At 38.5% G+C, this 13,876-nt stretch overlaps 1 protein-coding gene across 4 annotated transcripts in view; it reads left to right on the forward strand.

The window, feature by feature from the left end:
• The window catches only part of eml2 (EMAP like 2), a 34,128-nt gene extending 21,678 nt beyond the window's left edge, over positions 1-12,450 (forward strand). For all 4 annotated transcript variants that reach the window (XM_055028489.1, XM_055028491.1, XM_055028490.1 and 1 more), the window contains 18 exons: positions 171-199; positions 833-962; positions 1,713-1,862; positions 3,484-3,553; positions 3,843-3,953; positions 4,754-4,849; positions 4,954-5,088; positions 5,577-5,676; positions 5,846-6,000; positions 6,451-6,576; positions 6,946-7,077; positions 7,160-7,227; positions 7,888-7,976; positions 8,044-8,141; positions 8,957-9,044; positions 9,134-9,229; positions 9,527-9,657; positions 10,780-12,450. In XM_055028489.1, the coding sequence (XP_054884464.1) occupies positions 171-199; positions 833-962; positions 1,713-1,862; positions 3,484-3,553; positions 3,843-3,953; positions 4,754-4,849; positions 4,954-5,088; positions 5,577-5,676; positions 5,846-6,000; positions 6,451-6,576; positions 6,946-7,077; positions 7,160-7,227; positions 7,888-7,976; positions 8,044-8,141; positions 8,957-9,044; positions 9,134-9,229; positions 9,527-9,657; positions 10,780-10,905 (1,930 nt within the window). In that variant the 3' untranslated portion in view covers positions 10,906-12,450. The remainder of the gene's footprint in view (positions 1-170; positions 200-832; positions 963-1,712; positions 1,863-3,483; positions 3,554-3,842; positions 3,954-4,753; positions 4,850-4,953; positions 5,089-5,576; positions 5,677-5,845; positions 6,001-6,450; positions 6,577-6,945; positions 7,078-7,159; positions 7,228-7,887; positions 7,977-8,043; positions 8,142-8,956; positions 9,045-9,133; positions 9,230-9,526; positions 9,658-10,779) is intronic.
• Positions 12,451-13,876: the final 1,426 nt, after the last annotated feature.

Here is a 13,876-nt window from a genome sequence, read left to right on the forward strand (position 1 = left end):
AGGGCCAAATAATGGAGCTCCATATTTGCTGCTCCATTTCATGCATGCTTGATGGACTCTCTGGAATCCAAGGCTCAACTTTTTAAGCATTTTTAATCTTCAGAGTGGAAAATGACTTAATTCTGCTGATCAGATGGTTGATCCTTTATTCTGTGTTCTCTTTTTTTCAGTAAATCCAAAGAATGCACCTACAATGCAGGTAAAATGATCTATGTATAAATATTTTTTTTTGTTTTTTGACTTTCTGTGTGGAGTGCCTTTTAAGTTTTTTAATTTTTCTACAAACTTCAGTGTATATCTTAATAAACCAAGACAAGGTGTTGAATAAATAAGCCTTGTAAAAAGTTATTATATATATATTTCTATCTTTTTTTTCCAAAACCCTGTTTACTTTAACATCTCCAATTAAAATGCTGCAGGTACAACATTAAAAGTTTGAGCAAAAGCAAAATTGTGCTTAGAGATTTTCACAGGTGAAGTTTAAAAAGTCTCCAAGTCTCTTTAATTTTATGCTACTTTTATTTTGGTCCATCACCTAAAATCCGTGTAAAATGAATTAATACATTTTGTGGTTTAGCATGAGAAAATGTGAAAAACCTTTAAATGGTGTACAGATTAAACGACTTTGTTGTTTGGAGGGAAAATCAGACTTCAGCTCCTTTTTTTCCTGATTTGATGTAAAAGTAAATGTTTAATAATGACCGAAACAGTAAATTTAAAGTTTTTTTTTTTCTGGATTTTTATAGCTTCTTCCATTCAGTTTCATACTTTTCTCTCCGTTTGCCCACTGATTCACTCTGTGTGCATGTTTAAAAACATTTCTCTCCTCCAGAGGACGGCTACGTGAGGATGTTCCTCCGCGGTCGTCCCGTCACCATTCACGTCCCAGACCAGCAGCGGGACGGTTTCAGCCTGGACCAGAAGGTGGCGCTGCCGGAGAAAAAGCTGAAGCTGCAGTGGGTGTATCCTGAGGGACTCTACCTATGGTCAAAACAATGGATGAGAAATATATTTTTATATATTGAAAAACATTTAATTAGATTTTTTTAATTGGATTTTAAATAGTGTTTGATTAAACATGTACTAATGTAATTTCAGGGTCTTTTACAAACTGTTTTATTGTTAATAGCATTGTTAGTAACTTGCTGTGGTTTTTTTTTTATTATTATTTCATCACCACTTTAGATTTTATCCACTTGTCAAAAACCTCATGTAATTAATCAATTGAGTTCATTTCAGTCTTTAATTAATTAACCTCATTTTAATCTAAAACCATGTCAACAAAATGATAAAAAAAAATTTCAGTTCAACTCCCCTTTTTGCTGCTAAATCATCAAATAGATATGAGCTCAACAACAAATACATTTATCTGTTATTTAGGTTCTTCAACCATTAGATTGGTATGAACTTCTTTTCCTTCCATTTTCAGCTTCTTTAGAAATTGTGGCTGCTAACATTAGCATTAGCATCTGTGCTGCTGCTACATGTTTAGCATTGCAATGCTATTTTAGCCTTGCTGATAAGCTAGCCCCTTTTAGCACAACCTGAATACAACAATAGTCTTTCCCAGCGTCCAATCAGATTGGGTTTTGAAGCACAAATTAACCCCCAGCTTTGGCATCCATCTTTGTTTGTTGATGTCTTGTGTACAAAATGGCTTCCTGCCGATCTTTACTGCTTCAGTCACCTTCCCTAACTAAATGGTGGGCTAGCTACGGCTACCGCGGCCGCGACTGCCGCTGCAACCTCTACCTGCTGCCCACCGGGGAGATTGTGTACTTCAACGCTTCGGTGGTGGTTCTGTACAACACGGAGGAGCAGCAGCAGAGACATTACCTGGGACACAACGACGACGTCAAATGGTGAGGAAACAAACTTCGATTCCTTAATAAAGCCTGTGGAAGGATGTTTACTGCTGCCGTAACACAAATCTGTGCAAATCTTTGTTGCTATTCTGCTGATGTCGACAAAATGTTTATATTTTATAAGAAATTAAATTAAAATTAGACATGAGTAAATGATTAAAAGTCATGGCAGCTACAGTTGCATGAGATTATATTTATAGTTCAGTCACTGGTATTAATTTAAAATGAACTCAATAATTTCTGGGACAATTGATCATCCAGTAAAATTCATTACTATTTCCACAGCAACAAGCCTGGCCTACTTAGGAAGGGCTACTTTTGTGGCGTTTTGGGCAAATTTACATAAGAGCGAAGGATTCAACATGTTAGATTGACAAATAACTTTTTGTCAATCTAGCATTGACAAAAAGTTCATAAAAATAACTTTTTATGAGCTGTGACAGCTCTGATGGAGCCAGAAGAAAAAACAAAACAGACCATCATCCTGCTACCACTTCCTGTCATCTTCTTTGGCGTTTCTGTCAGTAGCAACATCCTGTTGTAGATTATGTTATGCAAAAACAGTTTTAAATATGAAAAATTGCATCAATCTATTTCAAAAATGTTTTTTTCCCTCTAAATTGCCGTGTTGCCATCAATATATTATCATTTCAAGTTGCATGATTTTATGGCTAACAGATTCAATAGCATCCAGTTCAGACTTGATCACCAAGCAGTTGAATTTTTCCAAGAAAAACTTTCAATTTGAAGCACTCAGTTTTCACACAGAAGGATCCAATTGCATAATTTCTCCCTTAATGGTCTGAGTTCACCACCTGATCAGAAAACCACCATCTCTTTCTTCCTTCCACCAGAGGAATCTTCACAATTTCCTGTTGTTACCAGTATAAATCAGACTTTTCTGGGAAAGCTCCCAGTCGCAGTTTTAAACCTCCTCAAACTTTACTCGCCTTTCTTCAGGACTTTTGAATTAATTCCCATTTTTAGAACTATTTTTATGGTCTTTTTTTGCTCATTTTCAGGTCTGAAAATGACTTGTTTTATTCTTATTTCAAATTCTCCACAGAAACGTAACTTCTATGAAAAGTATCGTTTAATATTGACTTTTTTTTACCTTTATATTATGTCATTATGTTATGAAACATACCTGGGATGTTGCTTTGATAATTTCATGTATGTTTGAGAAATCCTTTAATCCTTTATTTAATAGATTCTGTGCCTAAAACATAAAATCGCCTCTAAAAACAAAAATGAATAAATAAGACAGGAGCAACAGAAACTAAACGGAAAAAAACACCTTGTGAGATTTAGGTTTTTTTTGTGTCCACAGAAGTTTTTACTTTTTGTGTGAAAAGTGTCTGTTTATCTAATTAAATCTATGATCTAATCAGCTGTAAACACTGAACACCTCCTGAGGCATGCTGGGAAAAAACCCGACTGCCGTTTTTTCTCCTGCTGTCAATTATATTTGCTGAATGTTGATTTTTATGTCACATCAACATGAAAATGTTGATTCGTTGTTGTTGTTTTGCTTGAAAAACTTTCCTTTTTTCCAAATGCATCTTGCAAACGGTGGTTGTGAAAGATGTGACTCGTTTTTCGCCTTCGCTCTCCTCAGCCTGAGCGTTCATCCTGACATGGTCACCATAGCGACGGGTCAGGTGGCTGGAAACTCCAAGGATGGAAAGGTAAAGTGAACGCCACACGTCTGTTCGTTTCATTAACCCAACCTCAGCTTTGTTCATTTATTCCTGTTTGGGTTTTTTTGTAAAGCTAAACAAAAATGTTCAAGAGCTTAGAAACAATCTTTCAAGAGCTTTGATAAAATAATTTTCCAATAAAAATGTTGCTTAGGACACAAGGAAAATATTTCAACTGGAAATGGAATTAATAAAATATGTTGTCTGGCTGGGATTGTGGTTTTCTTCAGTAAATGCTCTTTAGTGCTGTGGTGATGTGTTTGTTGCTCCTCTTCAGCTTCTCGCGCCTCACGTTCGGATCTGGGACTCGGTGAGCCTCAACACGCTGCATGTGATCGGCATGGGCGCGTTCGACAGAGCCGTCACCTGCGTCTCTTTCTCCAAGTCGGTAAGCGGCTTCTGAACGGCATGAAAGGGCTTCCGTAGAGCAGGAAATGTCCCATTTTACACCAAAAATCTCACATTTTACCAAAAATAATAAGAGGTAAATGTTCAACTTTTCAAACCCAGAAATTTTCACGTTTCGTATCTAGAAAATATTTGGTTAATCTCAAACTTGTGGATTTTTTTTTTCCAAGTAATTTTTTCAAAGTTTCCTAGAAACCTGAGCATTTCTGAGATTAATGTAAAAAGTTAATTTTTTTTTCAATGAAATTGTAAACTTTTCATGTTTTGTTTCTAGTAAATTTTTTATGAAACTACATATTTAAGTCTTTTTCAAGGATGTTTTAGACTTTTGAAAATCTGAAATTGTCACATTTTGTTTCTTGAAATCTTTAGATTAATCTAAACATTTCTGTATTTCTTTAAGCAAATGTTAAATTTTTCAAACCCAGAAATTTCTGTTTTGTTCTGCTAGAAAGTTTGAGATTTATCTCAAAATGTTTCTTTTATTTCATGCAAATTTTAGACTTTTCAAACTTAGATGTTTCCTTGTTTTGCTCTAGAAAATTTCTGATTAATCGCAAATTTTTACATTTTTCCAAGCAATCTTATTGGCTTTTCAAACTCAGAAATTTCAAAGTTCTTTCCTAGAAAATTTCTGAGATGAATCTAAAAAATCATATTTTTTTGGTGGAAATGAACACGATTGTTTTCCCTGTCTGCAGTGGGCCTAATAATGAACCAGCTGGAAATCAGTTTTTATATCTTTGTGATTTTTTTTTTTCTTCCTCTTTCTCCACTCAGAACGGCGGCTCCTTCCTCTGTGCTGTGGATGACGCCAACGATCACATCCTGTCAGTCTGGAACTGGCAGAAAGAGAAACAACTCGCTGAAGTGAAGGTAAACTCTGCCTGGCTGTTCAATAAATCATCACTTCAGTTTATTATCAACTGATGAAAACTCCAAATAAGCTGCAGATGACAGTGTAATGTTTGCTGTTGCAGTGCTCCAACGACTCTGTGCTGGCTGCCGTGTTTCATCCCATGGACACGAATCTGATCGTCACCTGTGGAAAGTCGCACATCAACTTCTGGACCATGGAGGGAAACTCGCTCACCAAGAGGCAGGGGCTGTTTGAGGTAGAACCGCCACAAACATCAGAGATTTAATATTAAAAATGTTTAAGCCTGAAGAAAACTGGCCATCCTATTAATTATTGTCATTTTGGTTTTTGAAATAACAAAATTTCCACTTAATTTCATGTGTTGTTCCATCTGATGTAATTTTTAAATATAAAATGATTGATAAATTGATTTGTTACTGAGACATTTTACCAAATACGTTTTTTACTCTTGAGTAATTTCTTGGATGAATATGTTTTACTTGAGAAAAAGAGTAAATTGATCCTGAGAAATCAAGCTCAATGGGAGAAATCCCACATTGAGCACTGAAGGGAGATGAGAATCAAACTGAAGCTAAAATCATCTCAGTCCAAACCTTTTAAAATACATTTATTCTCGCTGCTGAACTTAGTTTTTTGCTTATTTGTGTTGCAAATGTTGATTCTAAGTGTAAAAACTTGATAAAAAACCATTAAACCAGCACATTTTTTGATCCATTTCCATAGAAACACGAGAAACCAAAGTACGTTCTGTGTGTGGCCTTTGCTGAAAACGGCGACGCCATCACAGGAGACTCCAGTGGGAACCTCTACATCTGGGCCAAAGGTTGGGCGTGCTCCTTTTCTCTGATGGAAGGTCACTCTGCGAACGTAGCATCATCCATCGTGTGTGTGTGTGTGTGTGTGTGTGTGTGTGTGTGTGTGTGTGTGTGTGTGTGTGTGTGTGTGTGTGTGTGTGTGTGTGTGTGTGTGTGTGTGTGTGTGCGTGTTATCAGGCGGTAACCGCATCAGCCAGGTGGTGTCGGGCGCACATGAAGGCGGCATCTTCTCCGTTTGCGTCCTGAAGGACGGTACCATGGTGTCCGGAGGCGGGAAAGACCGCAAGGTGGCGCTGTGGGACCGCAACTACAGGAAGCAGGCGGAGATGGAGGTAGAGGAACAAAGAGGGGTGAAGCACATGGGCAGAAAGAATAGATTCATGTTTCTGCTTGTTGTTTAATGTGAAATTATCCAGTTGGTCAGAGAAAATAATCTGAAATAAAAGTCTGGAGCAGGAAAATATTTGTTTTTCCAACCTTTATCTAAACGTTCTTTCCTTTTCTTATTCTCCTTTTTCACTCACATACTTCTTTCTTTCTCTTTCTTTTCCTTTATGTCTTTAATTCTGTCACTCCATTTCACCCCTTTATGTTTATATTTTCTTCTTTCCTTTTCAGGTTCCGTATTTAAATCATCTTTAACAGTAAACTATTTTTTTTTATGAATATAAATCACTGATATCCCTGCAATAGTTGGTTCCAGTAACAATAACCAGTTTAACCAGTTGGTGTGTGTCTTCTTCCTGAACAATCGTCTCCTCTCCCTCTCTCTGTGCGTCCAGGTGGGCGAGTCGCTCGGCCCGGTCCGGGCTCTGGCTGAGGGGAAACCAGGTGAGCTGTTCGTCGGAACCACCAAGAACGCCATCGTCAGAGCGGCCTTCCCCGACACCCTGACCCCCATCGTACAGGTACACTCTGTTAGCATACGTTAGCTTCTAATGTTAGCTTCCGTTAGCATTTGTTAGCCTTGGATTGCTTCTGTTGCCATCCATTACCTTCCATTGGCGATTCTTAGCTTCTGAAAGCTTCTTTTGTTGTCCGTTAGCTTCTGTTTGCATCTTTCCGTTGGCTTTTGTTAGCATTTGTTAGCTCCCATTGGCTTTTATTAGCATCCATTGGTCTTATTAGCATTCAGTAGCGTTTGTTAGCATCTGTTACATCCATGAGCTCCGTTTGTGTCCTTTTGTCAACATCTGTTGTTTTTTTTTTTGTCAGCATCTGTCAGCAACCGTTAGCATCAGACGACCTCCTGTTTTAACCCCACCGTGTGTTTCCAGGGCCACACAGACGAGCTGTGGGGTCTGGACGTCCACCCCTCCATGGACCAGTTCGTTACCTGCTCTCAGGACAAGCAGGTCCACCTGTGGGACACCAGCACCCACCAGCCGCTCTGGAGCAAGACCGTGGAGGTGAAAGGAGCAGCAAAAACGGAGCAGCAAAGCCTAACCCAGCTAACTAACGTGGATAATTAGAATTTTGGTTGTTGTTCAGGATCCAGCAAGGTCTGCAGGTTTCCATCCCAGTGGCGCCGTTCTGGCTGTGGGAACCATGACTGGAAGGTTGGTCCACGGATCCAGCTGCAACTCTACAACTAGACCTCTGGAAAAACACAAAATTCAGACAGCGACTCCATCATTGCTTCCCAATTATTTCTATATATTTTAGAGAACAAAAATATTTGTTTTTGCTACAAAATTAAATTTCCTACACAGCACAAACACAAAATTTAACAAGTATTTATTTTCCAAATATATTTGAAAAATGGCAAAATTATTTCCAAATAGCTTTTTTTTGTCTGTAAATAAATACTTCCAAAAAAAGAGTCAATTTTGACTTTTCAAATTCAGAAATGTTCTGACATTAATCTAACATTATCTGAGTTTTTCATCACAAGTAACAGCCAATCAGCATCAAGGGGAATTAGTGGCTCTCCTGGATTGGCTACAGAGCAAATGCCAACCAATAGCATATAAAGTAGCATTCTGCAGATACTGAAGCTTCTCCTGCTGCTTTTTCTTTTAATATTTTAGCTAAACTCTACAAAAAAATCTACAATTACTGAATAGTAACCAGGCGTCGGTTCAGTATAAGATTGATTAAGCTAAAAACAAAATATTTATATTTCTTGTGGTTTTTGGAGCCAGGAAATGAAGCGTTGCTGCATCTATTGGCTCTGCTGTTCACTGGGTGTTGCCAGTGAACACTTCCTGTCGTTTCAGGTGGCTGGTGCTGGACACCGACACCCGGGATTTAGTTTCTATGCACACAGACGGCAACGAGATCATCTCAAACGTCAAATACTCTCCAGGTGAACTCCCAGACGTCTCCAGAAATGTTTCTGTCCAAGCTGCTCTCTGATCCGTTTGTGTTTGCAGACGGTAACTTCCTGGCTGTTGCTTCCCATGACAACTTCGTCTACATCTACGCTGTGAGCGAGAACGGCAAGAAGTACAGCCGCGTGGGGAAATGCACCGCAAGTCCAGATTCTCTACCCTTAACAGAGATCAGTGTTTCTCAAACTTTGCCAGGCTGAAATCCTCTTGAGCCATTTTTAAAAAAACACTCACAGAAACTGTCCTGTTCAGAAAAGCAACCTGGATTGAAAACGTTGCTCTCTTTAACGTTCTTATTGTTGTTTTTCTTTGTTTATCCCAATGAGAACCAAAACCATTAACTCGTCTATTTGGGGCCATTTGAGTTATTTACAGATTCTAAAAGTTTTCCAGTTACATCAAATGCATGGAAATTTAAACAATAAGTTTCTATTTGTCATCAATTGTTGAGTGAATTAACATTTTGTGGCTGTTTGTAATTTAAAAGCTCAATTAAAGAAAAATGGACTTGAAAATTATCCACCAATTCCATAAATTGTATTTAATTAATTCATGTAATCATTTTTAATTAAATAAAAGAAGCAGTTGTTGACGTGAGCAGAGCAGCGTCATCAAAGAACAGTTCTCACCGAGACTCGTTCATGACAGAGCTGTTCAAAAGAATCGGATCGCTGGTGAATGACTTGACCTCCTAAATATTCCTCACGTGGTTTTCTTTCCTCCGATATCTTCGCTTTTTCTTTTGTGTGACCTGGTTTTAAGCCACTTGTCCATTATAAGTGGATTATTTTTAACACAATCTTTTGCTAAGCTAACAGTCAGTTACATGCAGTACCCTGCCGACCACCAGAGGGCGCCTGGTGGTCACAGTTTGAGAAAGACTGAAAACATTTTCAGCAATGAAGAAAAACTGAGATTTAAACTGGAATTATTCTGATTTGTTTGGGCTTTTCAGGGTCACTCCAGCTTCGTCACCCATCTGGACTGGTCTGCAGACAGCCAGTACCTCGTCACCAACTCAGGAGACTACGAGATCCTCTTCTGTATGTCTCATGCATTTTCCTGTTTTCTCCAAACATGGGAAACCTTATGTGTAGCTTTTTGGTTTTGTAATTATTTTTGTAATGTCCAGGGGAGGCATTCAGTGGTAAACACGTGACCAACATGGACACGGTGCGCAACCTGGAGTGGGCCACCTCCACCTGCACTCTGAGCTTCAACGCCTTCGGTACGCCTCCAAGACGAAAACTAAAACCAAATACTTCTGCTGATGCAAAGCCTCACGGGTTGCATACACTGCAAAAACACAAAACCTTACCAAGTATTTTTGGTCTGGTTTGTAGTGCATAAGTCTTAGTTCTGACTTATTTCAAGTCTGCTAACATGCAAGACATATGGTTAAGTTTTAAGTCAGTAATTCCTTATTAATGACAAAAAAATACTAGTTCAATTGGCAGATTATTTTATTGTAACATGGGAAAATGTCTTGTTATAAGACATGCCTTCCTAACTTTTTGTTTTCCAGGAATTTGGCCAGACGGAGCCGACGGCACGGACATCAACGCCGTTTGCAGGTCACACGATGGCTCCCTGATGGCCTCTGCTGACGACTTTGGCAAAGTGCAGTTGTTCTCCTTCCCCTGCTCCCAACCAAGGGTCGGTCACTTTCAGTCTGCTCTCCATCGGCTTTACATAAACACTCTGTAAATCAATTACTGGGTCATAAACGCAATTGAAAGCTTGAAAATAAAATTCTTCCAGATTTTTTTGAAGTGCTGGAGGAAAACCAGATGTGCAAAGTTCACATTTTCTACCAGGTGTTTCGCCGTTTTCATTGAGCCGTAAAACCAAATGCTGAAATGACCAGCTAAGACTCTTGAGATCTAGATTTTCCTATAAACACACAGTAAACAGAAACATGTGGACTGCATGAGGAAATATTTCACTAAACTTTCTTAGAAGAAAATTGACGCTTCACTCTTAATTTAATCTTTTAGAAGCAATGTTTTTCTTACATATTTAAGTGTCACTATGTCCTGACGACCGCAAACAACCAGCGATGTCAATCAGGTTGGTGTATATGCTGCTCACCCTTCAGGTAGTTCCCCACAAGCTGAAGTGAACATCAGGCTACTTAGCATAGCCACAGCTAACACAGAATAAACTGCTTTCCTGTAAGTTGTTTCTCTAACACTACCGCATTTAGCAACCCACACACAAGTTGATTGACGACGCTGACTCCCTCCTCCTGGCTCTGAATGATGTATTTCTGCAGATGGCGATAGAACCGCAGGGAGGAACTCGATCTTCACAGATTATTTTACAGTTTTCATAAATATGTGAAAAAACATTTATAAAATTTTCCTTCTGTAGCGTTAAGGGGGAAAAATTCTGGGTTCTGTTATAATTTGCCAACTAAATAAAACACCATAACTTGTAACTATCAAGGTTGTTCAGCATAAATGTTGTTTCATATCTTTTGATTTTAGAGGCTGCAGGGATTTTTGTAGCAGTGTTTTCTAAAGCATGGCTGCTGGACGTTTCCTAGCTATGCTATGCTAGCTATGCTATGCTAGTGTGCAGCTTGAGAAATTAAAAATCAGAAAAACAAGCATTTCAAAAAACAATTTGAAATTTTGTAATTACGGTTGTAATTAATTTTTTTTTTAACTTCTATTAAATTATTTTTCATATCGTTGCATTTAAAAAAAAACAACCTTTTTCTTAAAACCACCAAAAATATAATGAAAAATGTAACTTTCTCTTTTTTCTAAACAGGCTCCGAGTCACGAGTACGGCGGCCACAGCAGTCATGTGACCAACGTCGCCTTCCTGCACGACGACAGTCACCTGATCTCCACCGGCGGGAAAGACACCAGCATCCTGCAGTGGGTCGTTGCCTAGGCAACGCTCTGTCCAATCCCCCTTCTCCCCCCCCCCTCCCGCATCACCGGATTACCCTTCCCCGCCAACAGGTGGCAGCACCCTCTGTGCCTACGGCTGCGTAACCAACCTGACCGACCCACAGATGTCCAATCAGAACCGTGTGAAACGGAAGAGAAAATGTAACATCATGGCTGACCTGTGACCTCTAGCGCTAGTACTTCCTGTGCCTGAACTGTGTTCGTTTCGACCCCCTTTAACAGGAACTCCACCTGATTTCATTTGGGACGCATGCGGCTCCTTTGTGTTCCAGAGCGGTTCTGAACGCCCGGGTTCGGGTTCGTTTCTGTTGAGTGAAGCAAACTTCAGAGGTTTCTGCGTCATGTGGCGCGAGTTGATGCAAAAACCTTGGAAGAAACGTCGTCCTTCCACAGAATCAGAGGATTTGTTGAAGCTCAAACGGAGTCTGAGTGAAGTTGGCCAACAGAATCGGTGCCGAACGTTTGTGCAACAAAAAAATTGGTTTTTCCTTTGAAGATGTTAAAGTTTAAAGACCCACTCCCTCATTACCCAGATCTAGTAAAATTGGAGTCAAATGTTTGTGCTACGTTTGTGCCGCTATCAAATTAAAATTTCACAAGATCAAACAAATTCTATGTTAATTGACCGCAGCTACGTTTGTGCAGCAAAATTTTAATTTGTGCTGCTTTTGCTTTGAAAGAGTTTCCAGATGATGACATCTGGAAACTCTTTGATCAGTACCTTTAAAATGATGGCGGCGCAAACGAACATTACTGCTGCACAAACGTTTGACTCCAATTTTGTTAGATTTGAAGAAGTTGGCCAACTTCAGGCAGGCCTAACGTCTGATTGCCACTCTGAACATGCACAAGTTTCTCCTTTAAACACACAAAACTGGTTCCTCCTTTAAACTTGAAATAAACTCTTGCAGGGATTTAGCAGTCGAATGTAACGACCAACATCTTAAAGTCCAAAGTCGTAGAGACCTGTGTGCGTTTCTGTCTTTTAAATGAAACGGGTGGAGTTCAGATACTTCAGAAAAAACCCAGGACGACGCCGTCACCTTCTTCTTTTCCACTTCGGGTCCCAGGAATCGTTTGATCTTCCCTTGAATGTTCTTGTTTGGCTTTTGGAGAAGAGATGCGAAGCGCCCGTTTCATTTCACGCTGCTGTTTGATTGTACTACTGTAACCATGCTGGGCAAGCACTAGGTGGCGCTGCAGTGCAAGAAAAGGAGCATGACTGAGGCTGCCCTCCTGCTGTAGATGCTCTTAATAATGTCTGTAAACTTTGTGCTCCACAGTAGATTTGAGTGTTATTTTAATATTTATCTCTAACAGTCGTGGATGTTACTGATATAATCTTGAGCTGTGGACACAACCATGATGCTGTGCTGTTGCAGTGAGCTTAAGCTGTGCTTCGCCTTCGGTTTTGGTAATAAATATTCCTTTTTTAATCTGAATGTTCTGGAGGAATTTTATTTTATTTTACACTGTAAACAATTTAAAAATAATCTTGAATAAAATGGAGAAATGTTGAGCCTAACTAGTTTTCATTTTTCTTTTAATCTGCTAATATTTTAATATTAAGAAATGACTAAAATTAACAAAATTACAAAAGCTGAAATGGGAGAATTTTTTTTTTTACTTCAATAAAAATTAATAGGGAAAAATATAACTAACTTTATTGTGTGCTCATAAAACTAAATGTAATCTATTTTGTGTTCATGAATTGATCTAAATAAAAAGGTGAAATTGAATAAAAGTTCAATGAAAATGAACTAAAGTCATGAGAAAAGAAAAAGGACAGAGTGGTTCTCATGTTCCAATAAAATCCAATAAAACCGAACGGAAGACCCCGACAGTCTGAGGTCTTTTCCGTTGGAGTGCAACCCTGAGGCTGACACACACACACACACACACACAACCCTGAGGCTGACACACACACATTAAAAATAAAACTCCTGATTCCTGCTGATTTTCCCTGAGTTTCAATCCAAGGAAAACTTCTTCATCCCTCACTTACTTAAAAGTGAAGCAAACATTAATGAACTTTCAACGTTTTATGCGTCGCTAAAAATATTTGTCAGTTACGTTTATTTGACATTTTGGAAAAATGTGACTATTACCAAAAATAATTTTTTTTTCTTCATTATGATTTTCACATTAAAGTTTAAAACAACATCTGACCAATAAATAAGTGCGCTAACCGTTTTCAAAGTGAGGAAAATTGCTAAACTAAAAATTAGCTCGGCTATTAGCGCATTAGCGGTCCAGCATACCTATTACATAATTCCCAATTGTGCTGAATTCTGTCATATAATTAACATTTGTATTGATTATGTACAAAATTATTGGATTTTTGTCTCCATGTATAAAGGACTAAACATGTTCAAAGTTAGCAAAATTGCTAACCAAAACATTAGCTCCCCTATTAGCGCATTAGCTACCTGGCGTACCTACTACATTGTTTTCTGTTATTCTGTTGTGTCTGCACATTGTTGTTTTTTTATTGTTTATAGAAATGTATCGTTTTAGTCTCAGAGTGTTCAGGGCTGAATCGTGCTAAATGTTTTCAAAGTTAGGAAATTCAATAATTAGCTCCCATATTAGCGCAATAGCGCTCCAGCCTTATTTTCTATAGTTCTGCATCCTGTCGTGTAGTTATATTGTTTTTTTATTAATTGCTTACAAAATTATTAGGTTTTTGTCTCCATGTTTACTGGACAAAAATGTGCGAAACCTTCTAAAAACTTTGGAAAGTTGCTAAGCGAAAAATTGGCTCCCATATCGGCGCATTAGCGGAAGAGAGCGCACCTCTGCTAAAACTAAACAAACTGGCTTGGATGTTGGCATAAATTTATTCCTCTTTTAATTTACATCTATAATTTCCATAATACACAATTAAACTACTTTCTTCCATTGGCTGAATTTACCTTATTTAGTGCAATTTGTTGAGTGAATCCAGGACA

The sequence above is a fragment of the Poeciliopsis prolifica genome, unplaced genomic scaffold (assembly GCF_027474105.1).
Source record: "Poeciliopsis prolifica strain line A6 unplaced genomic scaffold, Auburn_PproV2 SCAFFOLD004, whole genome shotgun sequence".
NCBI classification, from domain to species: Eukaryota; Metazoa; Chordata; class Actinopteri; order Cyprinodontiformes; family Poeciliidae; genus Poeciliopsis; species Poeciliopsis prolifica.